Source organism: Phocoena phocoena, chromosome 9 (genome assembly GCF_963924675.1).
Source record: "Phocoena phocoena chromosome 9, mPhoPho1.1, whole genome shotgun sequence".
In the NCBI taxonomy this organism is placed as follows: domain Eukaryota; kingdom Metazoa; phylum Chordata; class Mammalia; order Artiodactyla; family Phocoenidae; genus Phocoena; species Phocoena phocoena.
Genome location: NC_089227.1, coordinates 19,835,968 through 19,863,826, shown reverse-complemented (window position 1 = coordinate 19,863,826; position 27,859 = coordinate 19,835,968). Strand labels below are relative to the sequence as shown.

The 27,859-nt window shown below is 38.6% G+C and overlaps 1 protein-coding gene across 2 annotated transcripts; it reads right to left on the bottom strand.

Annotated features, from left to right (window-relative positions):
- On the bottom strand, positions 1–27,525 carry DNAJC2 (DnaJ heat shock protein family (Hsp40) member C2). 2 transcript variants are annotated; one of them, XM_065883509.1, is made up of 17 exons: positions 27,253–27,525; positions 25,203–25,393; positions 22,245–22,320; positions 14,148–14,246; positions 12,945–13,086; positions 11,394–11,474; positions 10,450–10,515; positions 9,857–9,948; positions 9,657–9,778; positions 9,097–9,246; positions 6,008–6,096; positions 5,864–5,933; positions 4,249–4,433; positions 3,362–3,462; positions 3,132–3,239; positions 403–557; positions 1–130 (listed from the first exon to the last, which is right to left on the bottom strand). In XM_065883509.1, exons 1-17 carry the CDS (start codon positions 27,314–27,316, stop codon positions 56–58), a joined length of 1,866 nt encoding a protein of 621 aa, XP_065739581.1. In that variant the 5' UTR covers positions 27,317–27,525; the 3' UTR covers positions 1–55. The 2 variants fall into 2 exon arrangements, with proteins under 2 accessions (XP_065739581.1, XP_065739582.1); XM_065883510.1 differs by lacking the exons at positions 5,864–5,933; positions 6,008–6,096.
- Positions 27,526–27,859: the final 334 nt, after the last annotated feature.

Genomic DNA, 27,859 nt, shown 5'->3' with positions numbered 1-27,859 from the left:
TACAGTATTTTCAGTTTTATTATAAAAATGCACACACAACAAAGATTGTCATAAGTCATTTCTTGCCTCTACTGGCATTCAGCACTTGCTCTTGAGCAGCTTTCTTTGCTTTTACCATTTCGACAAGTTCCTAGGAAGGGAAAAAGATGTTACTTACACCGAGAAGTTGTCAGAATTTGCAGACATTTCTAGTGTTTGGTATACGTATGTAAAACATCCAAACTGGGGTAAATCTATACTGAAAAAGTTGATTTTTTTTTTTAGTAACTGTCAGAGCTAGATAGAAAGTTTCTAAGGTTGGTTATTTCTAATATTGGCCCCACGACTACTGTGGTATTGAATAAGCACAAAAACATAATTTAAATGATTGATAATGGACTCTACACACTAAAGATCTACAACCTTATATCGTTTCATGCAGTCCTTCTTTGTCCTGCCAGGCACTGCTTCTGCTATTTTTTCCCATCTTTCAGGTGTATTTACTGGGTACGTTTTCAAAGCTTGTTCCAAAAGCTTCTGTTCTTCTGTTGTCCAAGGGGTGAAATCTGTGCATGGACCTGTTTAAGAAAAAATTTTGTTTGGAAAATTTTATCCTAATTGATAGAAAACTGTCCTGGAACACCTTCCCAGATGAGTCTTTTGGTACACATCTTGGTAAGAGCCCATTTGAATCTGTGATGTGTAATCTTGAACAGACCAAATTAGACGCACATATATACCTCTAGGTATTCATTAGGGAAAAAACTTCAGATGGCTCACATCCCAGAAAAATATGAGACTTTAAAGCACAATATGCTTTGTATTTCTGGTCTATCACAATCTAATCTTATATTCACCAGACTTTTTTTAAAAAAAATCAGATTTAACATACACAGTTGGACTGCTGGGTTCGAAACCACAATCACAAGTCATTTTAAGATTTCTTATAAATCTAGTTCCTTATAGCATAGGGAAAAGAGCTGCCTCCTACTTAAAAACTTTTAGCTCGATGAGAGCCTGGAAACCATTCTCATTTTACACTGGAAGAAACAAGTTTAACAAAGCTAAGCCAAGCTCCAAGCTCCCGTGGTTTCAATGCTGTAGAGCCAAGGTGAGATTAGATTGCACTTCCAGTGTGTCACTGTCACCACATCCACTAAAATCTTGTGGAGCCTACGCTGTGCATCTCTACTAAACCAGACCTTTATGTTTGATAGAACACCTCATACATGTATCAGAAACAAATATATTCCTTCCTAAGATGCAAGAAGTATACATACCACTTCTATAGAAAAATGAAAATGTGAAAATGGTTAAAATGATTTGGTTATTCTAAGTTAATGGATTACTGACAGCTTAGTTATTTCAGATCACGCAGTGAAAACATAGTGGCACCTATCCTACCAGCAGTGAGACTACCTCTTGAAATTGTAACCTGTGAGATCAGATACAAAGTAAAGCCTAGAAATCTAAGTTATTTCCCAATTAAAAACATACTCACAGACACAGTGAACAAGTTGAAAAACAACACACCTTAGAACAAGGCAGAGAACTTGTATTTGAAGACAGATTAAAGACTGAAGCTTTTTTGGAAATCAGCTTTTAAATTCCAGGAACCCCTTAGTGGAATTTCCTTTTATTAGTTTGAAGCCCCATTTAACACCACAGATTTAATTCATTTCCTCTCTCTTGGAAAAAAGATGGAACTGACATATAATTATTATCTGCTGCTTATTATCTGCTGTTATGATCCAGGGACTTCCCAATACCAAAATGAATGAAACATATAAAATTCCTATGAGAAATCACTATTCCAAAAAATGTGGCCAGCTTGCTGTTTACTGGAGCAGTTGAAGAGAGAGGGACCTGCCCATTAAATCCATAAAAAGAGGTAAAGGAGTCAGGCCCAAGTACCATATCACTCCCGCCCTCACAGGGTCACCCACCTGCCAGAAAGCACAACCATCAGTGTCTGCCTCCAGCACGGAAACTAGTCCCACAAGAAAGGGCTGAGAATAATGCAGTAATATCTGAATGTGTCTGATTTTTGTGGATGGCGTAAGGGGCAAGATAATTACCTCCTTTAGAAGTCCCTTCCAAGTGTTCTGAAATTTCTACTTTGTTACTTATCTTTCTGAAAGGAGCCAAAATAATGCCCAGCCTAGACAAAAGTCACTCAGTTTTGCAAATGCAACTTGCAAACGCAGAATGATTTTTTCCTCTTTATAGAACATTGTTAAGTTTCTCCTAGTATTTTCAAATTGAAATTTTGGGATAATGAACCAGACCAAGAATACAGGAAAAGTGGGACTGTTAAGACAGGGACAGGTCATCATGAGGAGTCAAGGCTGTCAGTTTATCCCCAAACATACATTTGGCACTGTGATCTGGAAAGCATATCCAAGATTAGCTTAGTTTAGGGAGAAAAGGACTGGTGGCTCACAAATGCATGTAGTGAAAGAGAAGTTTTTCAAAGTTTTGTCAGCAACTCACAGTAAGGAAAAAAATGTCACATCTCAGACACTTATACACATGAACAAAAGTTTCACAAATACCCACTTACGTAATAGGTGTAATGCTCTCTGATATTTTCTATTCATGACCCATTAAACTGATTTCATGACCCACCTCTGAGTCATAATTTGCATTTGAAACATACTGGTCCAGAGTAATCAAATTAACTAGAACACCCAAGACATGTCAGCACAACAAATTGTGTCTGTATAACTAACTTGTTCTGAGCCACGTAAGTTGCAGGCATGCTGCCCCTTTACTCCTGTCTTCCCTTAAAAACAAGGACCTTTCCTTATATATGGTGTATTTTTCAAAATCAGGAAATCAACCTTGATAAAAAATTATCTAGTCTACAGACCTTATTCAAATTTCAATTGTCCCAATGTCCTTTAATACTGATTTGTAAAATCTGGTGAACAAAACAAACAGAACCCCTCCCCCTCATGGCATATGAAATGGAAGAACTGTAATTCTCAATGGTGCTAATGTAAAACTGTCCTGAAAACATCTGCTTTATACCTTTCAGTCTGCTAAATGCTTTCTGTTCCATTCACTCTGAATGTAGACCGTAGATCTTGTATACTCTCACAGATACATGGTTAGCATTTTCTACCCACAGAAAAATAAAATTTCATTACCTTCAAATCGTTCTGAAGGTGTTGCATTGTCTGCTTGACACACCACACCATGTTCTTTTTTAAACTTATCAAAAGCCTTTCTGTTTATGTCATCTTTTTGATGAGGGTCTGAAAAGGGGAAAAAACTTTAATACAGATCATCTCATTTAGTCTTTCATTAAATTGCGTAGATTATTTTTAAAATATGTATTCAAGGTAGCAAAAAAATTGATTTGGCAAAACTAACTCACCAAGTTTTTGAAGACTCTTTGCTTTGCCAATAACATCTTTGGCGGTTCTCTTGACTCCAGAAGAAGAATGTATGTTCATGTAATTAGCAATAACTTCCCATCTAGAGCAACCGATACAAAAATAACGAAAAACCCCAAACAAAACCCAGAATGATCCCACATTTTTAATGCAGAGGGGCTAGCTGTAACATCTAAAGAATTAGCTCTAAATTGGTGGTCTAATCATTACTATTGCCTGAACTATGTTTTTTGCTTTTCATATGTTTAAATCAACTGTGGATAATCTTGGTTTCAAGTTTGTACAAAACCTTACTGATTCTGTGTAAAAATCAACAGAAATAAAAGCACACATTTGTGTATACTGCCATTTGGACACATACTTAAGGAGACAGATCATTCTGAAAAGAGAACCTTAGTTTCCTCATATACAGAATAAGGGAGGCTGGATCTCTAAGGTTTCTTTGAGTTCTCAGCTCAGACTCTGCAGTGAGCTCCAGTTTGAGGTCGGAAGCAACAAAGAAGGATTAAGACTGAAAGAGAAACTATGGAGCACAAAACCTAGTGCCTACCTAAACCACAATGGACTAAGCCAACATGAGAGTCAAGGTTTATGTCTTTTTTTTTTTTTTTTAAGGTTTATGTCTTATGATCCTTAATTTCCTGAGAAATTGATGAAGCATCCTGCTGTATGTATGGATATACATACGTGTGTTGGTATAAGCTGCTAAGACTAGCAGGTTCAAAATGCTTTTCACACTTTGCACAGAACTTAGTGTCTAGATCCAAGCACATCTCTGGAAGTTTGCTGTAATGTGCTGCTATTTGGGTGTCTACATTATCCCTAGGCTCCAGTATGCGTTGAAGAGAAGTTTCATTAGAACCAGTACCTTGAATTTGTTCCAGCAGGGAAGAGATTCACAGCTTTAATTAGTAATTGCAGATCATCTTCTGACCAGTGTTTACTGCCATTTCCACCTCCGCCAGTTGATTTCTCTGCATTCTTAGATGCCTGTCGCATACGAGCCTCAGCTTCCTCTTTCTCTTTTCTAATTTGCTCATTTATTTCTTCTATCTACACAAATATCATAGGTAAGTCAGGGACTTAAAACATCTTACTACTCTACACTCCCTTGCTGGCTTGTGGTTCTCGACCCTCAGCATCATCCAGGCAGGGACCCTACACCACCCCCCAGGCCAGCCCCAAAACCACGATCAGCCTTTTCACTCTGGCTTCCAGGTTGCATATCTCTGCTTGAGGAACAAGAACCAGCCTTGGCCTGACCTACCCTGTATTCCTATCATATCTCTATTTGCCTTGGACACTACTTGTCAAGTCTATAGTCATTGGGTTATTCACCCACAAGGCCATTTCAAAGCTCATACCCACTCTTTTGCAGATAATGTCATTTACTCTCTACAAAAAGGTAAAAGTACAGCAAAGTGGCCTTTGGTTTATCTTGAAGTTCTACCTTTTACACTGTCACTTCCAGTGTACCTTCAAACATGCACAAGGGAAAAAAAAAAATCTTTACTTGATGTTGTTGCTCTGTCAGTTGCTATCTTGGAGTCATCTCTGACTCATTTCCCCACCTCAATCCCTTAGAACCAGTCACCAAGTCCCAAAGATTTCAGTGATTCCCATTATCACTCACAGTCCAAGTCCTTCCAGTGAGATTCTTACACTAGTCACACTCATCCAACGCCTCTTGTCTACAAATGCCAGATTAATAGCACAATGTTAACCCTGTGCTACTCAAAGATCTGTGGTAATGGAAACTGGTCATCTTGGTATTCAAAACCTGCTTAATTTGGCTCTACTCTTCTTAACTAACTTAAACTCCCGCTGCTTCTTCCCCTTTCTACTCCTACCTGTATTTTACACTGCTCCCCTGACCTTCATTTAACACTGTCGTCCTTCAAAACTGGCTCAAACCCTGACACATCTAACCTGGTGTTGGCACTTCCTCTCTAACCTACACCATTTACTGGGGGCCCTCCATCTTTTGGTCCTTAGGCCTTTTCTCTTGAGCATAACTGTTCCTGAACTCCTTTGTGGCAGCAATAGCGTTAGGCTTTTCTCCAAATCACCTAGGCACGGGGCTATATATGGTAGGTACTAACACTTGTTGCACTGAATTGAATTTCTGGGCCTGTTTCCTCATCTGTAAAATAAAAGGTGTAGACTAGACAGAATAAAAATCTCTTGGTTCTAAATGTTATTATCCAAGAAAAATGCTCAAGGAATAGTCAACACAATGATTTTTTTCTAACAGTGATTCTGAAAAATCTATGATTAATGTGCTAGATAACCACAAATCAAACAACTATATATGGTAACAACTACACACACTTAAATCCAATTTAAGTCAACCCAAAGAGAAATGAGACACTCTTTGCCCCTATAGTAACTTACATGTTAGGTGGAGAAACACTGAGGTGAAAGCAATACTAAAGCAGAATTAAATGCTAAATACAGGTAGAAGTGATATGTTTTTCTATTACCTGTTTTTCCAGAGCAGCCTTTCCTACTTCTTTTGTAGACGATGTGAGTGTTTCATTCAAGCACTGTAAACTTAAAGGAAAAAAGGAGATGAAATTTTATCCTAAGCCCAAAAGAAGACTTTAACAGCAGCTCTACAGTTATACCTCGCTAGTTCAAGCCGATCACAAAGTTTTTCCACTTCCTCCATCATTTTAACACGTTCTGCCTCATTGTCAGAAAAGTGATTCCAGGTCTAGAAGTATGAACACAAACATTTTCATCATCTCTACTGGCACTCAAGAGTACATCCGTAAACAACTACCAAGCATGAAGTCCTTGAGAGGTTCTTAGGTTGACTGTATGGCCTCCTGGCCACCGACAAGCACATTCCCCGGGCACCATGCAAGGCTTTCCCTGGCCAGCTGGCAATAAGGAGGCATTACTAAATGGATGGAGGTGCAAAACAGAAGCAAGGTGATGGTACAGAAGGCCTCTGGATGATATAAGACAATGAATCCTCAGAGAACCACTGAAGAATCAAGAAATTCTATATAATGACAAATTAAAATCCCTTTGTTAGGCTGCCTGTTCTATTTACTGTGTGCCAAACTGTAAAAAAGACAGTGTGTTAAGAAACAGGAAGTTCAGCAAAACCTGATATAACTAGAGATTATGCTTAGAATGGAATATTGTGATGTGCCTGGGTGAACAAGAATTGGCAAGTATCAATACTTCTCATGCTGCTTTCAGCTGCTGCTGACCCATCTCTCATTCCTCACTTTTCCTTGCTTCCTTAATCGATGCAATCTGGCGCTAAGGTTCCAATGCTTCTTTTACTGTGACACTTCCCTCGGCTTCCAAAAGCCTCACTGATTTTCTTCCTACCTGCTTGGGTCACTCCTCCTCAGGCTCCACTTCCTCTGTCAGTGCCTTAAGTATTGGTGTTTGCCAGTGTCCCATCTCCGCCCTCCTTGCTCTATACTCTCCCCCCTAGGGGGATCTCCACTACTTGCCATTGAGATGTAGACGACTCTGTGACAATCCCACTCAACTCCAGACTTTACATCAAAGTTAAGTCACCTACTGAGTATCTTCATCTGAGTATCTCAATGCACTCAACATGCCCTAAACTGAAATCATTCTTCCCTGCCTTTTCCTCTTCCTCTGTTTTCGGTTTCACTGAATAATGCCATCACCCATCCAGTATTCCACGCAAGAAACCAGGACATGTATTAACCCTTACTCCTCTTCCACCTCCAACATAAAATCAATACCCAACAGGCAACAGCCAATCTTACCTCCTAAATGTTGGTTCATTTAATCTACCTTCTTCTGTTCCCACCATCTCTTTTAGTTCAAGGCCCATGCTCTCACCTGGATTATGCAAAAGACTCAATATGTCTCTGCCTCTAGTGTTCTCACAGCATCCTGAGCATAAGTGACTCAGGATCAGAGTCACTTTTAAGCTAGCAGGATATACAATGCTCTTCAAGACCTGGCCCTTCCTTCCTCTGGCTCATTAAACCTCACTTTCCTGGATCTCTACACTCTCTCAATGCTCCCTGATCTCTCTTATCTCTAATCCCATACACACACTGCTTCACCTGGCTGAATCCCACTAGATCCAGAAAGCCTTCCTTGACCACCTGTTCGGTACCTTCTTGTCCTAGTACCCATCTTAAAGTGTTTCACTGGCCTGTTTTCTTGTCATTCTCCATCGTTAACCAGCAGATTCTTGAAGGCAAAGACGGTGTCTTCATAGTATCAACATCAATTATAACTGCTTGACACATAGTTAAGTGCTCATCACATATTTGATGAATGAATAAATGAACTCATGCAGGAAAGGAGCTATAATAAGTTACCAAAGGCCAGAACTTTAACCCTCATTTAGGCACCATCTCTAAGAACTATTCAAGTTTTCTATTTTCTAACTGACCTTTTCAAGTTGTTGATTCAGTTCTCATTATGCCAAATCTAACAAGTGCTACATGTGAATGATCTCATTTAATCTTCACAACTCTATTTCTAGGTATTATTTCAGTTACTGTATAGGTGAGGAAATTGAGACATAAATGGGTTGAGGGAACCTTCTGAGGACCAGAGCTAGGACATGGGAAGTGGAAAATTACTTTAAATCTGAGTCCATGCTCTCAACAACTATGATATCCTGCATTCTTCTCAGTATAATTTTCTAGGTGAAATCTGAGGAAAATCTTTCATTTTTTTCTATTTAGATTTTCCTCTTACCAAAAGCTTGAAGAGACATCCTGTGCTTGTATTTTTATTAAATGTCTTTCAAAGCCTGCTAAATGGGGCAGGTTAATTTCATTAACTGAAGATTTAGGACGGCATATATTAGAATACATATACTAGTGTCTAGAGCCTCTGGACAGTCACATGAAAGAGTCTTCTATACACAGTAAACATTTACATACTTGCTGAATTTAACTACAATGGTGTAGTATACTGTGTGGCAATCTCTACTATAGCTTGGAATTTCATTAATTTATTCATTTGATGCTACTTGATATGGAACAATACTGGCCTCTAACTTTACCAGTTTAAAAAGTAAGACCATCTCTTGGACAAAACTATATTTGAAAACTTTTGGGGTTTTTTAATCAATATTTTTTAGTAAAAACTGTACCTGAACACAAACTACCAGTACTCAACTGAATGATATCCCTTTATTTAGATAAAAATGAAAGCTTTTAGATCCTTAAAAACAACCCAAGTTTAACTTCTTAAAGAACTTTTTCTTTGATAAACATTGATTTTACACCATTAAGGAAGTAACCAGTCAAAACCAATTTGTGGCACATTTTCAGAACAAACGATCCAATTTCTCCAACCAGGGGAAGGGGGAGAGATGGTGATGGTAGGGGACCTGCAACAGACACAACCAGGAGACACACAGCTGAAATCTTTGATCTTATTTAGATAAAAAGACATTGAGATAATCAAGAAAGTGTGAATATGGAACAAGTATTAGAATAATAAACAACTTTTTTTTTAGGTTTGAAAATGGCAAGATGGTTATGTTAAAAAAGAAAAAAACAACCAACCCTATCAGAGTTGCATACTGAATATGCATGTGTGAAATTTTTAAAAAGTGAATTTAAAAACGTTTATATTCTGAGATAAAATGTGTACAGTAGTTTATATTTCCATAGTATAGAAATATTTTTAAGCTTAATCAGCAATTTGATTTACTTGTATGTAGTGCTTGTTCAATCACAGTCTGACGTACCTTGCATGAGTTTCGAAGTTTTTGTCTTTCCTTCTTAATGGCTTTTTTCTGGATATCTTTTTCCTTCTTTGCCAATAACGCTTGTTGTCTAACTTCCTCTTCTTCTTTTTCCTTTGCTAACCGAGCAGCTTCTAATTCAGCTTGTCTTTGCTTTAATAATGGAAAATAAAATCATTTAATAAGAAAATTAGAATTCCAAAATGCTCCATAATCTTATTCAAAAAATACAATTTTTAATAACTTAAATTACACAAAGGTAAACATCAACTTATCAAAGACTGAAGGAAAAGCAGATGGTAAAGTTCTATAAAAATTTATTAGAAATGTAAAAAGGACATATTAGAAGTGAGTGTAGTATTAAGAAATTTACATGACATTATGTTTTTGCTCAATAAGAATTTGCTGGTAAGGAAGATCGTTCTATCAACTGTGCCAAATGTCATGATTCTTTCAGAGTAGCACCTAATTCTCTACTGCTAGATTACAGTATTTAAAAATAGATCTGAAGATTGAAGATTTTATGAACATTTAAAATCCAACTTTGTCAAATATCATCTTACCTTCTCTTTAGCTTCTTGCTCCTTCCGTTTTGCCTCTGCTTTTGCTTTCTTTTCTGCTTCTTTCTTGGCTTTTTCTTCTTCCTTAAATTTTTTTATCCTTGGATCACAGCTATATGCATTATCTACCAGAAAAAAAGTTAATCTTTTGAATTTCTAACATTTAATTAAAGAACTTTAAAAAAAACATCAATTATCCTTACCAACTAATGTTCTTATTCTGTTCATTTCTTCTTTTTTCCTTTGGGCCCTTGTTGCTCTGTTCTGCTTTTCAATCCATCTCCTTTCATCACGACTATAAAATAGGAAATATTGGAAATAAACGATTGCTTATGGATGGTATGACAGGAAAATGTAATACTTTATAATTTAGCTACAATGCAAGTAATGTCTTGAAAGGTTAAAATGCTATGTCATTATTAACATTAAAGGGTAATAGTACTTACTATTATTTTTGGTTAATTTTTTGGGAACATTCATGTCAAAATAATTTCCCTACGCATATAGGGAAAATGAAAATAAAACTGGTTAAGCAACCGGAAGAAAAAGAATTTGCTGACTTGAGCTTTATTGACAGTTACATTCCTTGGCAATTTCTTAAGTTTCATAACCAACTATCGATCTGGCACTATCAAGCTTAACTTGTGAGATAGGATCTCAAAATATCAAAAAAACTCATTTAAAATGGATACACAGAGATAATGCAAAAGAAAATATATGTGGTATATTTTTACATCATCACAAATACCAAAGAACCAAACAAATATCTTCCTTTATTAATGATTTACATACATACCATTCTGCTTTTTCTTTTTCTTCTTCATCTAAATAAGAGAATTCTCTCCAAGAATCAAAATTATACCTAATATAAACAGAAATAAAATAAAATCAAGCCAAAACAAATGAAAAAAAATCTTCCTTTTAAAATTAAGTTAGGTGCATATAATTTTAAGAAACTTTAATGATAAGTGGATGAGTTTGTTTTAATAGATCCCTCCCCTCTCTTTTGATACTGAACTAGCACTATACCCGAGTCTTTTTCTTCTTCTTTTTAAAATGACATTGTATTTGGTATGAAAGTCTAAAATACTCATCACCCCTAAAACAAAATCCCAGCTCCCTGCTATCTCTTCTGAATATTAGGTTTCTCTCTTGCCTGGGACTTGATAAAGTTTTCCCTGCCTTCACCGCCACTAGTCTGTCAAGTTTTAAGAGAACCTAGTAGTGGTTACTTTATCTGGTTTGTAGAGCTAAATTTTGTCATTTTTGTCTTACAGTGACTTTGTGTTTTCATATTTACCAGATACTTAATGAGAAAATACAGCACACATAATATAAAAATGGAAAATGAATACTGCGCATTAAAAATTAATGAATTAGTTATAGAGACAACATCGTCTTCATCACATATTCAAGTACTGAAAGAAATAGCTAAATGAAAAATTATTTTTAATGATTCAAATAACTCCTTATTTTTCATTTTTTACTGCTACAGTGTACTTGATATCTAGAAATCTGATAAATAGACTGAAAAAATAATCATAAAAGCCTAAATATTACATAGGAGAGAATACAGCATTCTGTGAAAACCTTTTTGATTTCTAAACACAGTGCTTTTGTTCATTGAAGGTTCTGCAATTTTCCCATCCCTCAATTAATTTACAGAAGTCAGTCGAGCACTTATTGAATACTTACCTTCTTAAAAAATGAAAGCATGGGAGAAACAGTGTAGTCACTCACCAGAAAGAATAAAATGCATCTACATCTTCAAATGATGAATTCATATCACCAAGTTTAGGGACATTTTTTTTATTTGACCATCTGAAATATTGAAAAAAAGAAAAACTCAAAACATTTTGTACAAAAAGTTCAACAAGCTGATTTATTAAAAACAACAACAGTTTTTACTAATCCCCTACAATATCCCTCCCCTATGTCCTCCATGACTAAGAGATGGAACTGGGAAATCAGCAGTGCAGTGCTGAAAAATGCAGGTGCAATAAAAGGGAGGGCAAGGGGAGAGGGGGTGTGAGAGGGAGAAACCAATGGAACAGTGTTCTAACCCTCAGGTTATCTTCAGTTCTGTAAATTACAGGGTTGTAGCAGCTGCCAAGCTGGCCAGGAAAAACAGGCTCTAACCCCACTTGTCAAGCTCACTTAGTCCTGCCCCTAAACAGGCAGTACGGAAGTGACCGGTAGGCCTTGCCTTTTAAAAAATGTGAATAATCACAGATGGAATAGATTTCCACCCCCTTATCGCCACCACTTTCCCCCTAAGAGTCAGACTTGTAGGTTCAGCACTTCACCCACCATCTCTAAAAGGACCCTGAGTTTGCTATTGACCTGTGTTTTTCCACTCTGTGAAACCATCCCACAAAAAAATATAATACACTATATATATATATATATATATTTAAAACCACCTTCAGCACTGTTACAAAACAAATGTGAGGAGAAAGGGTGGAGGAAATAATTAGTCTGCATCAAACTGCTAATCAAAGTGCTTCTCAAACTTAGCTGCCCATTAGAATCACCTGGAAGCATTAAAAAACCTACAGGCATTCCAAACCAATTAAATTAAAATCACAATTTCTCCAGGTGGAACCCAGGCAGCAGGAACTGTTCAGGCTCTCCAACGGATTCCAATACGCAACTAAGATGCACTCTCAGGAAACCTTCCAATGCAGATGGAACCAAAAAATGTAGATTATTGGTTCACACTACTTAAAAACTGATTTTAATGAAATAAATTACATATGCTTTAATCTTAAATATAAATCATCCTTTGTCAGAGAACCTTATGATAATCAGACACTCAAAAATAGAACAAAAGCTTTCCTAAATGATAATGGGCCAAATGCAGCAGTGTACCCATTAACAAAGGGGAAGGAAAGAATGGGAAATTACTGTCACTTAAGTATCAGCATCACACTACATAAAGTCAACCATCGTTCCCCCAAAGGAAATTTAAAAGAAAAACATCCCATGAGTTGTAATTTCACTAAGGAAAGGAAGAACTTCCATTTAAAGAGCAAAATAAATTAGTATAGTAAGTTCACCAGAGGCGCTCAATATTGTAGAGGACGAGAAGGACAAACACAAAACTATTACTAGCTATTACTAGAGGAAAAAACCAGAAACTTGGAACTACAAGAAGCCAACCAACAGAGCATCACAGCACAACCAGCCTCTGCATTCAGTTCAATTAAAGCTCATTTTTCTAAAAAAAAAAAAAAAAAAAAAAAGCCAGCCAATAGAGCATTATGATCACAAGGGGATGCCTTAACGCACCTGGAATTCCTTTCAAACACTGGGGAAAACACTTCAAAGAAATTGTCCTTTGCTTCACTTTTAGAAGGAACTGAGTTATCAAAAGTAGGATCTACACTGTTAAATGCTCGTCTTTTCACTGGATCAGATAACATTTCATAAGCTGAGGAAAAAAATCATAAGGTCACATCACCACAATGCTACATTTTTTTCTTAAAAAAAGTTATTTTTCATATTTAAAAATTTTGTGTGCTTGTGGGGAAGGGAGGATTTAGGTAATAGCTCTAGCACAATGGGACTTAAGAACTTCTTTAAGTACCTCTTCTGGAAGGCAAAGGACAAAACAATAAACACTCAACCGCTTTTTTTTTTTTTTTAACAATCCTGATGTTTATTTATCAAATTTCATCAGTGGAGTCATCGACCGGCTTTTAAAATAGGGGCAATTTCATTATAATAGCATACTTGGCAAACCATGTAAGTCCAGAAACACTCAACCCTTAGGAAAGCATGACTCTGAGGAAAAAGAAATAGCTGGAAGACTAACTGTTAGATCCCAAGGTTGTGAAAGATCAAAGATCTTTGACATCCTGAGCACTATGTATGAGTGGCCAACAAAGAGTAAGTTTGAAAGGTGTGTATACAATTTTTTAAAAATTAGCATCAAACTAAAATTACATTTAAGGAAATATTTAGGTATGGTGGCTCCCTCTATTAATTTGCTTAATGAGGATATGGCTATTTAAATATCCACTGATGGCTGGGGGGGGGTCCCTTACTAGGATAGAATCAACTTCTTCATTTAAATAAGCAAAACGTCTGAGGAACAGTTTAGCCCCGCAAAGTGTCTGAAATGGGAAAAGATCTTAGTATTCTCATTATTAAACATAATAGGTATAAGAATTAACTCTAGGATGCGCTTCTCAAAAGAACCGCCTGGAGAATCTTGTTAAAATGCAGACTCCAATTCAGGAGTTCTGGGGCAGAGCCTGAGCTGCTGCAGTTCTGACAAGCTACCAGGGTTGCTGATGCTGCTGGGTAGGAGAGCCTCACTCTGTGCGGTGAGGCTCTGGGGGAGATTACCAGAAATAACCAGATATTAACTAAAGATGTTTTAAAATGTTATGGTATAAATGAAGTACAATACGCATAGGACACCTAATCCCAGCAATTAATACATAATCTTCACTAACGGAAATTTCTGACTCTAAAGCGTTTTCTTACCTTTAGTTATGCAAGTGAAGTAGTCATTATCTCCTTCTTTTATTGGTTCACCAGCTGCTTTCCGTTTGTCTGGGTGATGTTTTAAGACCATTGCTTTATCTATAAAATAAGTCAGATTTAGATAATTTGTCCTTTTAGGCATCAAAGCTAAAAATAAAGATGAGCTAAATAGAGCCATTTCTAATAGCATAGTATTAGTTTAAAAAATATTTTCTCCTACAGTAAAATATATGCTTATTAAACAGAAATTACAGAGAAATTGAAATAATTATTTTAAGAACTGGCCGAAGTGCCAGCACCCAAAGACAAGTGCCGTTCATATTTTGGTGTATTTCCACACAGACTTTTTCCCCCTTAAGCATATGCTTTCAAAAATGTAGCTATAATCATTTTATATATACCAATTTAAGCTGTGATTTTTTTCAGCTTAACATTACAGCAGTTCCATTTTCCACGCTGTTGCAAACTCTTCAAAAAATTTTAATGACTACTTAATACAGTATTTCAAGTAGATTTACCATAACTTATGTAACTGTTTCTCTACTGCTGGATATTTAGATTGTTTCCAATTCTTCACTACTGTAGGTTAGTCAATTTGAATCATTTTGTAGAGAAGTATTTTTCCATATTTAGGACTCTTTCTTCTTAGGATATACTCAGAGAAGTGAATTAGTGACTGAAAATGTAGGAACAAGTCCTGTTCTAAAAGTCATACCACTGCACACCCCTATGGGAACATCCTTTTCACCACAACCTCAACACTGGACCCAATTATTTAAAACATGATTATCACTGGTGCTCAACAAATTTTTTGCTGTTCTTTATTTCTACCCTTCATCCTTCATTTATGGAGGAAAGAGAGGCTGTCTCAGTTTTTTCTTCTTAGTTTGTGTGAGTCACTTTACAATGACTAATGGCTGGCTGTCAACATCTACTGAGCATTTAATAAGTGCCAGCATTTTTCTTTTTTGCGGTACGCGGGCCTCTCACTGTTGTGGCCTCTCCCGTTGCGGAGCACAGGCTCCGGACGCGCAGGCTCAGCGGCCATGGCTCACGGGCCCAGCCGCTCTGCGGCACGTGGGATCTTCCCGGACCAGGGCACAAACCTGTGTCCCCTGCATCGGCAGGCGGACTCTCAACTACTGCACCACCAGGGCAGCCCGCCAGCACTATTTTTATCAGTTGATCTTCTCAGTAACCCGCTGAGGAAAGTACTATTAGTTTCTCCCTTTTACAGATGAGGAAAATGAGGCACAGAGACGTGAAATAACCATTTAACCTCTATGCAACCTGTCCAAAGTCCTGGCCAAGCTGGGCTCCAGCCCAAGCAGCTTGACTCCTAAGCCTGTGCTTGTATGCTGCCTCTCCTAGTCAATCATGTTTGATGCTAATGCTTTCCACAACTGCTGTGATTATTCTTGTTGTCAAAAAACATTATTTTTAAATTTATATTTACTGATCATTTCCTTTATAATTTTATTCCAGTACTTATAAATGTAGGTCTTTCATTCTGCAAAAGTTTGAGATATATGTTTCTATTTTAATATTTTCTACGGTCGGAATTGAAAAGCTTATTTTTTTTTCAAAGTCCTAATACCATCTAATAATCCTCCCTTCTCTACTAATTTGTGACGCCTCCTTTATCACAGTAAATTTTACCAGGGTCTGTTTCTGGTTACCTATTCCTGTCCCAGGATTATCTTTAAAATGACTATAGCTTTCTAATTTGATGGTAACTTCCAAAAACTGTGTATTATTTTTGTGTATTTTTCTTGCATCTGGCTACCTGACTCAGGTCTTTCAGTTTTTAGGTAGATCCTATATAACCTACAAATAATATATTTCTTTCTTTCCTTCTAATAGTTCTCTCTCCTTTAATATCGTTAATTCTCTGACCCAAACTCCCAAATAGCATAAAAGTAAGTGGCAGGTAAGTTTCCCCCATGGGTTTTTATGGGAATATCACTAATGTCACACAGTTAAAAGTTTGTTGGCAGTGAGTGTGAAATACTTATCTAAGTAGGGAACTAACTGCATTTCCTTTCAAAGTTGTATTTACCAAAAAGGAGTGGATATTAAATTGTACTATATGTACTTTCACATTCTTCTTAGGACATCACACTGACATATTTCCTAAGAGAAACCTTGTTCATGGGCATTATTCTTTAATATACTGTTGAATTCAATTTGCTATTTTTTAAAATTAATTAATTTTGTTTTATTTATTTATATTTTTGGCTGTGTTGGGTCTTCGTTGCTGCACACGGGCTTTTCTCTGGTTGTGGTGAGCAGTGTGCAGGCTTCTCACTGCGGTGGCTTCTCTTGCTGTGGAACACGGGCTCTAGGCACGCGGGTTCAGTAGTTGTGGCCTGTGGGCTCTACAGTGCAGGCTCAGTAGTTGTGGCGCACGGGCTTAGTTGCTCTGCGGCACGTGGGATCTTCCCAGGCCAGGGACTGAACCCGTGTCCCCTGCGTTGGCAGGCGGATTCTTAACCACTGCGCCACCGGGGAAGCCCTAATTTGCTATTATTTTAACTGGGTGCTTTTTTTTTTTTGGTATTATATTCATGAGTGATATTTGTATTTTTTTTAAAAAAGCTCTTTTTGCCAGGTTTTAAAAATTAATTAGAGTAGTTTTAGGTTCACAGAAACATTAAGAGGATGATTAAGAGATCCATATACCCTCTGCGCCCATACATGCACAGCCTCCCCTCCCTGCCCTGCCTCATCAACATCCCCCACAAGAGCAGTACACTTGCTACAATTTTTTTTCATCTAGTTTTTTTTTTACCACCTGGGGCAACCTCTTTCTGATTTCCCACGTGCCTTGTGGGATCTTAGTTCCCTGACCAGGGATGGAACCCAGGCCCCAGCAGTGAAAGCGCTGAGTCCTAACCACTGGACCACCAGGGAATTCCCGCTGTTTGTTAACAATTGATGAACCTACACTGACACATCATAATCACCCAAAGGCCACAGTTTTCACTCTTGGTGGTATATATTCTGTGGGTTTGGATAAATGTATAATGACATGTATGCATCATAATATATAAAGTAGTTTCACTGCCCTAAAAATCCTCTGTGTTCTACCTGTTCATCCCTCCTCAACGCCCCCAACCCCTGGCAACCATGAACTTTTTAGTGTCTCCATAATTCTGCCTTTCAATGCCAGGTTTTCATACTAGGATTACATTAATGTCACAAAATGAATTGTTCCAAAAACAGTTTACATTCAGCATGAGAATGTTCAATTCCTTAGGCATCTGAAAAGAATTCATCTAAGAAATCACCTAGGCCTAAAACATTTTTTAGGAGATAATTCTTGGTAACTCTTTAAATTTCTTCAATTCCAAAAAAGCCAATTTTATCAAATTTTCAAATTCACTGCATTTAATAGTGGTCTCAGTTAAAAATATCTTCTGTAATTGTTTTCATCCTTTCTGTATTTCACTATTTGTTTTTTCTTCTCACAAATCCATTGTAAGATATTGTTTTATCTATTTTGTCCCTCCATCCTCCTTAGTATTATTCTTTTAAACATGTGAATTGAATGCCCATTTTATTTTTTCCCTCCTTTAAAAAAGTAACATAGGACTTCCCTGGCAGTCCAGTGGTTCAAACTCCACGCTTCCACCACAGGGGGCCCGGGTTTGATTCCTGGTTGGGGAACTAAGATCCCACATGCCACACAGCATGGCCAAAAACAAACAAAAAACGTAACACAATAGTTGAAGGCAATGAACTTATTGATGGTACAGCTCTAGCTGCCATCCCATATGTTTTGACAGGCAATGATCTTACTTTCATGAAAAGAATCTATCAATACAATTTTTATTTCTGTCTAGGTGCAAAAGAGTATATTTCATTTCCCAAGTGATTTTTTTTGGTTTGTTTAATCAGATCTATTTTATTGAGAGAAAACTTACATAGAATAAAATGTTCAGATTTTAAGTATTTGGTTCAATAAGTTGACTGTATATACTCGCTTAACTACCACCCAAAAGAATACAGACTATTTCCATCACTCAGAGTTCCCCTGTACCCCTTTTCCAGTCAACTCCTACCCCCTACCATCTGGGGCAACCTCTTTCTGATTTCTGTCACCACAGATTATGTTCGCATGTTCTTGAAGTTCATATAAATGGAATCATACAGTATGTCTTTGTATCTGACATAATGTTTCGAGATTCACCACCTTGTGTACATTAGTAATTTTCTGAAAACTGCTGAGTACTATCCTATTGTATACAGCAGTTTGCTTATCCATCATCCTGTTGGTGAACATCTGGGTGGTTTCCAGTTTTTGGATATCGTGAATAAGGCTGCTATGAATATTTTTGTACAAATCTTTTTATGGGCATATTTAGTTGTTTCTACATATACTGCAAGGGTTCAGAAACTGTGACAAATACACTTTTGGTATTTTTGAGCTCCAAGATTTTTCTTATAGTCAAGTTTATTATCAATTTCTCCACTAACATTCAAGAGAAGACATGTTCACCTTCTAGCTGGTTTGAGCAGGAATGGAATTTATTTAAAGGTTATTAGGCGGCTCACAGGAACTGAGAGTCTGACTATCAGGCTTGGAAGCTAAGTAGCCAGGAACAATAATCACACCATACCAGACAGTTCAGTGGTGTGATGACCCCACCACTGTTGGGCACTGCAGGAACAGAGCACAGGCTCCTCCCATGGCCAGTGCTTGCGGAAAGCTATAGCTTCTCAAGGCGCTGCTCTTCCACCCCTGCTGTCAAAACAGATGCTGTTCAGCTCGGCCTAACTCACATCGGTTCTCCTCTGAAATGCTGAGGAGTAAAACCTAAGTCACATGCCTACAAACATTCTCAATCTCAAGTCGTATCTTTTTATAATAATTCAGGCAACTTTTCTTCTTTATTTGCAATTACTGTCTCTGTTACATTCATTCTGACCTTTTCTTTAGGGAAATCTGACATCTCTTTATTCTTTCCTTCTGAATCTTGGGAACATTCCTCAAGGCTGTCCTCTGCTTTACTTTGTTTTCCAATTGTATGTCAGCCTTTCCAATTCTAAATGCTGCTCTCCTGTTTTTAGTTTCCAGGCAATTCTACTTTTTTCTCGCTAGTCTCTTTCTGCAGTGCCTATGCTGCTCCCCACCCCCCACCCCCAAGGCAGTGTCTTCATATCTCACTGACAACATGCAGCAATTAAGTTTTCTTTTGAACCTGATTATAAAGTCTGAGACAGATGATGTCTCAGTTTTTTGTCGGATAGTCTCCTCTTATGCCACAATGTTTTTTTCTTCATTGACTTTTCCACCTAATCACCTCTAGTCATTCATGTACAGTAGGGCATCCTGAGATTCTCCTATATTCTGTTCCAGGGGTGGGGTTGGGAGAGGCAAAAGATGTCACCCAATATTAAAAATAAGGCAATGGAGGCCGAAGAACAGCTGTTGTGTATATTTACTGAAATTTCAAAGACCTACCTCTCCGCCCTTCCCCACCAAAGATAAGTTTCTGGGATGTTTTGACGGTACATTAGCAAATGGGCTTTTATTGTACATTCATATTTCTATTATTATAAAAAGTCTCTATGATTTTTTAAAATATTATAGCTGATTTACAATACTGTGTTAGTTTCAGGTGTACAGCAAAGTGATTCAGTTATATATATATATATTTTTTCTGATTCTCTTCCATTAGATTATTACAAAAAGTCTCTGATTTCAAATTTTTAAGAAGCATAATATGAAACAGTTTTCAGTTTAAAACATGGGAAGTATTTTAAGCTAAAATGATTAAATTTAGAAAGTTCAAATCAAAGATTTTACTTCCATGTAAAGAATAGCAAACCTACATGCATCATATGCCAGTGCGGCAATTTTCCTTCAAGAAAAACATTGAAATACCACTGTTAGTACTCAAGTACTTTCTCTTAGCCCATCATTCAACTTTTCTAGTGTATTCTTTTCAGATAATGCAGAAAAGGAAGAAAAGACCACTTACTTTATCCACACATAATTGAATCCCTAATTTTCATTATAGCAATTCAAAATATCAATAAACAAAATTAAAACTTTTTACAAACTATTATGTATAAAATAAGCTGTAAGGATATATTGTACAACACAGGGAATACAACCAATATTTTATAGTAACTATAAACGGAGTATAACCTTTAAAAATTGTGAATTGCTATATTGTACACCTGGAACTTATATGATATTGTACATCAACTATACTTCAATTAAAAAAATAAATTAATTAAATAAATTAAATGTAAAAAACCCCCAGCAACCTCCTTTATGTGTGTGTGATAGGATTCAAGAACTAGAAGGATCTCAACTGTCATCAGTCTTACATTATTATTAGGTTTGTCTGTGCTAATGATTATAAATTTGCAAAGAATAACTTTGTATTTTTACTTTTGGACAAGATTTCAGAGAGCAATAAGTAGCAACTGTCTATTTTACAGTGACAGAGAAAGAGAACAACAGTCTGCTTCTGAATAAATACTGAGAATACTCAGCAAGGTGGCAGAGAGTGAATCGCAAACCCACATAACGTTAATAATCTGTACAGTCAGGGTGCAAAACTTCTGGCAACAGAATATTCAAAAATTAATCTCGGGGCTTCCCTGGTGGCGCAGTGGTTGAGAGTCCGCCTGCTGACACAGGGGACACGGGTTCATGCCCCAGTCTGGGAAGATCCCACATGCCGCGGAGCGGCTGGGCCCGTAAGCCATGGCCACTGGGCCTGCGCGTCCGGAGTCTGTGCTCCACAATGGGAGAGGCCACAACAGTGAGAGGCCCGTGTAACACACACACACACACACACACAAAAAAAAAATCTCTATTATCCCAATAAAACAAACAGACTTAACAGAAGCAAATGGATGTTTCTTTTACAATTATTATATATTTTTTATCTTTAGAGAAAGAAACAATTCCTTCACCTTAAAACACCAACTGCTTTCCTAGCTCTCAATCCCTTCTGGTTCTTTCACAAATTATATGTGTCAAGAAATATTTGGTATCTGTATGCTATTCTTTCATACAGTAAGACTTTGCAAATACTTTTCCAGGGCAAATGAATTTTCCTGGCATTTATGTATATTGCAATGACTATTCATACACTCTAACATATGCTTAATCTAAAATCATGCCAGCTTTTAAAGAAATCCAATAATAGGTCTAAAATAATCTCATCAATTCCTTCACCTTGTTAAAAAGTATTTCCTGTGACTTTCCTAAATACAAGCATTAATGAGAAAATTTTGAGTTTATCTACTAAGGCTCAACTAGCATTTTTCAGCGTGAAGTAGGTCTCATTCAGTCATCTTCCTCCAAGTGCAAGACTTTCTCTGTCCCTGATTCCCTCCTCCTTTTCCATATGGCCACAATCTTACCTCCTCTGACCTCAATATCCATTCTCTAGAGGGCAGAACTCTGTCCTAAGACAAAACAGAAAACTCATCACCTTCACCTCTTTCATGAAACTTTACTAATCAGGTGAACCGAATGGTGTGTAAGGAATTACGTCCACAGGACTGCAAAGGACAGGAGAGTTCGACAGTTCAGAGCACTAAGGGGATGGTGTTTCATAAGGCCTATAAAGACTGGGTTGCCAACAATTCCTGCCCCCGTCCCCCCGCCCCAATTTTTAACCTTGTCAATGAAAAGAACAATGAAACATCAGATAACTCTTTCTTCCGCAAAAGAGGCAGGGTGCTATCAACAAAGATGTGACCTAAGATCACAAAAGAATATTGAAAAATCTAAGTAACAAGGCAACTTCCACTAAGTACAGCTGGCCATACCTCCAAGGGGAGGTGAAATATTATTTTTTAAAAGCTTGTTATTGGAAAAGTGTTCTTTATCCTGTCACAAACACACACACACACACCCTGATTTCTTGTTTCTAATGAGAAAGTCCATTCATGAGACTGCATTTTTCTGGTTTTGAAGGTAAGAGACTGTGGTTGCACATCATTATACAATAGAACACATGTTAAATCTAGAGTTATGGCTATAGACTATGATCTTGCATACCTTTTCAAGAGGATAACATTTCCTATACCAGATATTTGATTATTTCAAAATAACTAAGTACTTACGAGCTGCTTTAATCTGTCTCTGTGTAGCTTTGTACCTTACATGGCCGAGTCCAAGTACTGCATAATGATCTTGGTTCTGATAAAGACACAAAATGGGAGTCAAGTTGGAAATGAAGCCATATATCGTATTCCTTGTGTTGGTACCCTAAAACAGTTTCCCAAAGTGAGACTCTCATAACAGAAGTCTAGTGAGATGTTCCATATAAAATGGGTTCTGGGACTTCCCTGGTGGTGCAGTGATTAAGAATCCGCCTGCCATTCCAGGACACATGGGTTCCAGCCCTGGCCCAAGGAGATCCCACATGCTACGGAGCAACTAAGCCCGTGAGCCACAACTACTGAGCCTGTGCTCTAGAGCCCATGAGCCACAACTACTGAGCCTGTGTGCCACAACTACTGAAGCCCACACACCTAGAGCCCGTGCTCCTCAAGAAGAGAAGCCACCGCAATGAGAAGCCCATGCACCGCAATGGAGAGTAGCCCCAGCTTGCTGCAACTAGAGAAAGCCCATGCGCAGCAACGAAGACCCAATGCAACCAAAAAATAAGTAAAAAAATGAATAAAAATTAAAAAAAAAAATAACGGGTTCTGAGGTCATGGAAGTTTGGGAAATGTGGACCATTGTATACAGGCTTCTTAATAATTTGTATGCACAGAAGCCAAACAAAGGCTCTGAGAAGTCCTGCAATTAAAAAAAAAAAAAAACAACACACACACACACACACACAAAAAAAACAGAAACAAAAACAAGCAGACGGAAACCTATATAGCCCAGCATTTCCCAAAACTTGACCAAAGAACTCTGGGTCTTGTATTTCTCTTAATACATATTAATATGCTATGGCCGTCCTTAAATCAAGGTACAGCCAGGAAGATTTCAGAACTGAGGGGAGCATTACAGTAGTCCCAGTAGGTTAGGCCAGTGGCAATGACAGGACAGGAGCCGTGGAGCAAAGAAGGCTGGATGGAAATTTTGAGAAACTGGGGATGAGGCTTCTCTGGATAGGAAGCACCTGCTTTCATTTCTGCTTTGGTTAACATCCTTACAAATCTAAGAGATTGAGGTAGCACCTGAGTGAAGGCTCCTTAACCAAAGGGTGCATCTAGTATTGGAGAATGAGTGGGGAGAAAGAGGGCTTGAGGGCATAAAACACAGGAGAAAAAAGTCAAATAGGGTTGATTGGTTTTCCTTTAAATTCAGGACTGCAAACTCCCTAAGGATGTGCTCCTTTATTATGTCTGGCACTCACACTTTGTTCCAATTGGTTTGCTTTTCCACTCCCTAAGACTATTATTACGTATTATTACATACTTCAGTCCTCTAGTCTTTCCTTAAACCTCACAGACCCTGCTCCACCCTCTCATCAATGGCCTTGCCTCCTGCTTAATGAAAAAATTTAAATTATCCTACTCAAATTCCAGCATCTTTCTGCCATCTTACCTGCACCCATGCATCTTTCCCTTTCCCTCACCATTGAGAAAGCCTATCCTACCGAGACAAATTACTCCATCCCTCCTGGTTCTGAACCACCTTCTCTATGTCTCTCAAATGCTAGCATCTTTCAATTGTCTTCTAAATTTCAACTGGATTATTTTGTTCATTGTACGAAGAAGCTCTGTTATCTCTCATCTTTAAGACCCTCCCATGACCCCACTTCCATTTCTTTGCTGCCCATCAAAATTAAACTTCTTGAAAAAGCCATCCACAGAACATTTTTACCCCCTCTAGCATTCATTTTCAAACCACTCCAATCTAGTTCTGCTCTGTCCATTCTCACCCCAGGGGCTATGAAGCTGCTCTCTTCAGTATCAATTTCCAGCTGTCAAACACAAGATGACCCAGCTGCCTTCACTTGACTTCAAATCTCAGTGGTAGCACAGCTGACTCTTTTCTTGAAACGTTATTTTCCTTTAGTTTCTGTGAATCCACTGTTTTCCTCCCATCTTCCAGTAGCGTTTTTCAGCCATTTTGACTGGCTTTTCGAAGCCCTGCCAAGCTCAGTCCTCGGGCTTCTTTCTCTCTATATACTTTGGTCCAAGGTGACGTGACCCATGCCAGGGCTAGAAGACGGTAGGTGCCCTGTAAATGCTCGCAACTCCCCAGTTCATTCTAGTGTGGACTCCCGAGCTCCAGATGCAGAGACACGACGCTCCCCACAAACTTCCTTTTCCTGCAACCCTGTGCTGGTGACTGACACCACAGTCTAGCAGGTGACTCAAGCTGGGATGATCACGGGTCTTCCCTATATGTTCCCTTCTCTTGGGCGGCACAGCCCAGGTCTCCAAGACCTGTCAAGTCTACCTCCCCAAAAAGCAAATCCGTCCCTTTGTCCTCAAAACTTGGCTACCAATTTAGTTCAAGCATCAAGCACTCATTCGCAGGCTTGGATTACGGCACTAGCCCCATAAAGGCAAACTGTTCCCTTCCCCTCTGGTCCTGCCCTCCCCTTTCAAGCAAGTTTCTGTACTGCCAGGAGAACTACTTTTCTAAAATTAGCTCAGAAACTTTTGATGACTTCTTACTGCCCCCAAAATAAAATATAAATTCCTTCCTTGGCATGGCATGAAAAGGACACAACAGAGTTTCATCTAGACTCTGTTTTCAGTCTAATTTCTCACTGCCACCCCTCAATATGCTACTCTATCCTTCACCAATCCCTGAAGAGGCAGTGCATATTCTTTTACTCCTTTGTGTCTTTGCATATCTATTCCTTCTGCCCGTAACACCTTTTTTCCCTTCTTGTTTCATAAACTGTCACTTAACCTTTTAAGACCAACTCAGACATGGCTTTTTCTGGATTTCTCCATCAGAGATAGTATCCTAGGGCTACTGCTGTCCCACTCAGGGCTTAACAATAAACAGGTGCTCAATCATGATTATTTTGTTGAAGCATCTTAAAACATGGCTTAATAATGGAAAACTGCCATCTGACCGAACAAGATTCAGATATTAAGTACCTTCCAGTCTTTGGGATCAAGTGTTTTCAGCATGGGAAACTCTTCTAACTGCAATTCTTCATCTTCTGATTCCTCTGATAATTCTTTCTTATCCTCCAGTTCCTGAAAAGAGGCAGAAGCATTTCTGTTTCTCCTCTTAACAAAAGCTTCAAACCATCTTCCCACAGGTTCAACTTGACAGAGTGTTGAGGCTGTGATTGAAAGCGTTAAGAGAGGCTTCAATGTATTGCATGGAATAAATCTGTTCCAAGGCAATAAATAAGATCAAAACAGTGACAGCATCAGAATATAATTTTAAAACCATCAACTGAGAAAATAACTGCAGTAATCCAGTTAACATGAGGGTTAGCAATAAATAATCATTTCCTAGTATTTACAGAGAGAGAGTCAATCAACCTCTTCCAGTTATCTGACAAAACAAGACATTGGGCAATGTCAACAATAAATCAATACTTTTCTGGGGATATGAAAGGAAGATGAGGAAAAGGGAGAGATGTTGCAAACTGCTTTCCTTTTAGACTTGTAATAAAGCGATAAATAATTATAAACTGTCAAGAGCCAGCCTCATCAACAAAAATCTAAAAATAACTCAAAATATCTTAATTATTAATACCTGAATTTAGATAGCTTTCAAAAATTTTAAGAATCCACTAGCAATGATTTTTTCTGAAAGACAATTTTCAAGCAGCTAACAGGAATTTACTAATGAAACTGCTAGTGGAACAGCTTTGAATCTGAAATCAGAAGCTCTGGATTTCAGAGCAGGTTTGACAATTAGTAGCTATATGAAATGAGTCAATGATGCCTTCAACTGTAAAATGGGAACAATACCTATCTTATCTGGTTCCTTGGAAGGATTGAATGACAAATGATAAAAGCACTTTGAAAGTCACAAACTGTTAAATAAATGTAAGTCTTTATCATTATTCCTGGAAAGTGGGGTAAGTCACTATATATGTGTACATTAACAATTCAAAAAAGGTAGTTTGGGTCAGGAAAAAAGTGAACATCTTAATTTTAATTTCATATTTCAAATGAAAGCAAAAAGCTTTACTGTCTGGTAAAAACTCATATTTAAGTCTTCCCTTGTACCTAATGGCCACAATTTTGTAAAAATAGCTGACTTTTCATGTTTTGTGTTGGGAAATTAAGATTTCTTCTACCATTCACAGGAGAGCATTCAAAAACACTATTCAAGAAGTACTACCTGTGTAGTGTGGGTGTGACTTTCAAGAACATGACCTTTCAAGCCCTTCCCTCTACTTGTGAGATTACACAGAAACTTCTGTAAGCAGGAACACAACACGTGCCGTGAGATATGTCCAATATCACATACAAGCGTCTGTATACGTGGCTATGGTAATCAATGAAATCACTGAAATTAGAGACCCTTTAAGTTTACAATACCATGACTGTCCTGGGCTATAAATCTAAGAACCTACAGCAGCACGACAAATTTCACCCCCCCCTTTTTTTTAAAACTGAAGATAGTTGACTTCCACAGAACAAGTTTCACTTAATGACTGCCTTTAAAAGTCTGTCTACACGGGTCTTACCACCAGCATACACAGTGGTGTTTTCATATTGAATATGAGGAGCACTGTCTGAGTCGGGACATTTAAAAAACGAAGCCGGAGCAAACGTAAAAGGGGAGAGAGGTGTTTGAGCTCCAGCTGTAAGGCTTTGTAGGGCCCCCGGCACGTGGGGTGCTCGCTGTGGGCAGTCTCCTGCCGTAGGCAAGATGCTTATGAGAACCTTTTTAGGGTACTGGAGGGTTCGGTCCCGAACTCCTCCGCCCAATCTATGAGTCAGCAGCCGCGAGACAAGGAAGAAACTGCGGGGGCAGAAGGAAGACGCCCCCCTTCCTCCTTCCTTCCAGTCTGGGGAAGGACTTCTGTATAGCAGGGAGCAAAAAGACACTTGTCACGGCCCCACACTCTATAAGCTACTTGCCAGGGGCAAGGGTAGAGAGGTTTCGGGGTCGCCAAGGTGGAGGCCCGAAGCAGGGGCTGCTGAGGCTAGACTGAGCAGGGGTTGAGTGGGCACGTACCAGAGGTCAGAGCATGGCTGATGGCGGTGCCCCGGCCTTCCGCAGCGCTTGGCAGGAGCAGCATGATGACGCCGGAGCCAGCCCCGCGGGCGCAGCAGTTCCCGTCCCAGGCGGAGGGCTCTTAGAGTCCCGCCAGCTCTACCTCCCCGTCCGAGCCTCGCGCCTTGGCTCTACGATGTCCAGGAACCGGCGCATGGAGACGACCAATAACTACTTCCGGGATGAATCTTTCGTGGTGCGTAGGCCGATCCCACCCCCGCCAACGTATGCGGCTGTCTAGGTCCTACTGACTCGGATCCGGGTGGGGACCAAGATTCACGAATGAAAGGTTCCTAGGTTTATCAGTTCCCTGGTAAAAAGGATTATTTGCCTCGTCCAGGTAGAATATGGAATACGTAGGACATGATTTTCTATAGCAGCTCTTACTATGTTCTTTTCCTTTTTTTTTTTTTTTTGCGGTACGCGGGCCTCTCACTGTTGTGGCCTCTCCCGTTGCGGGGCACAGGCTCCGGACGCGCAGGCTCAGCGCCCATGGCTCACGGGCCATGGCATGAGGGATCTTCCCGGACCGGGGCAGGAACCCGTGTACCCTGCATCGGCAGGCGGA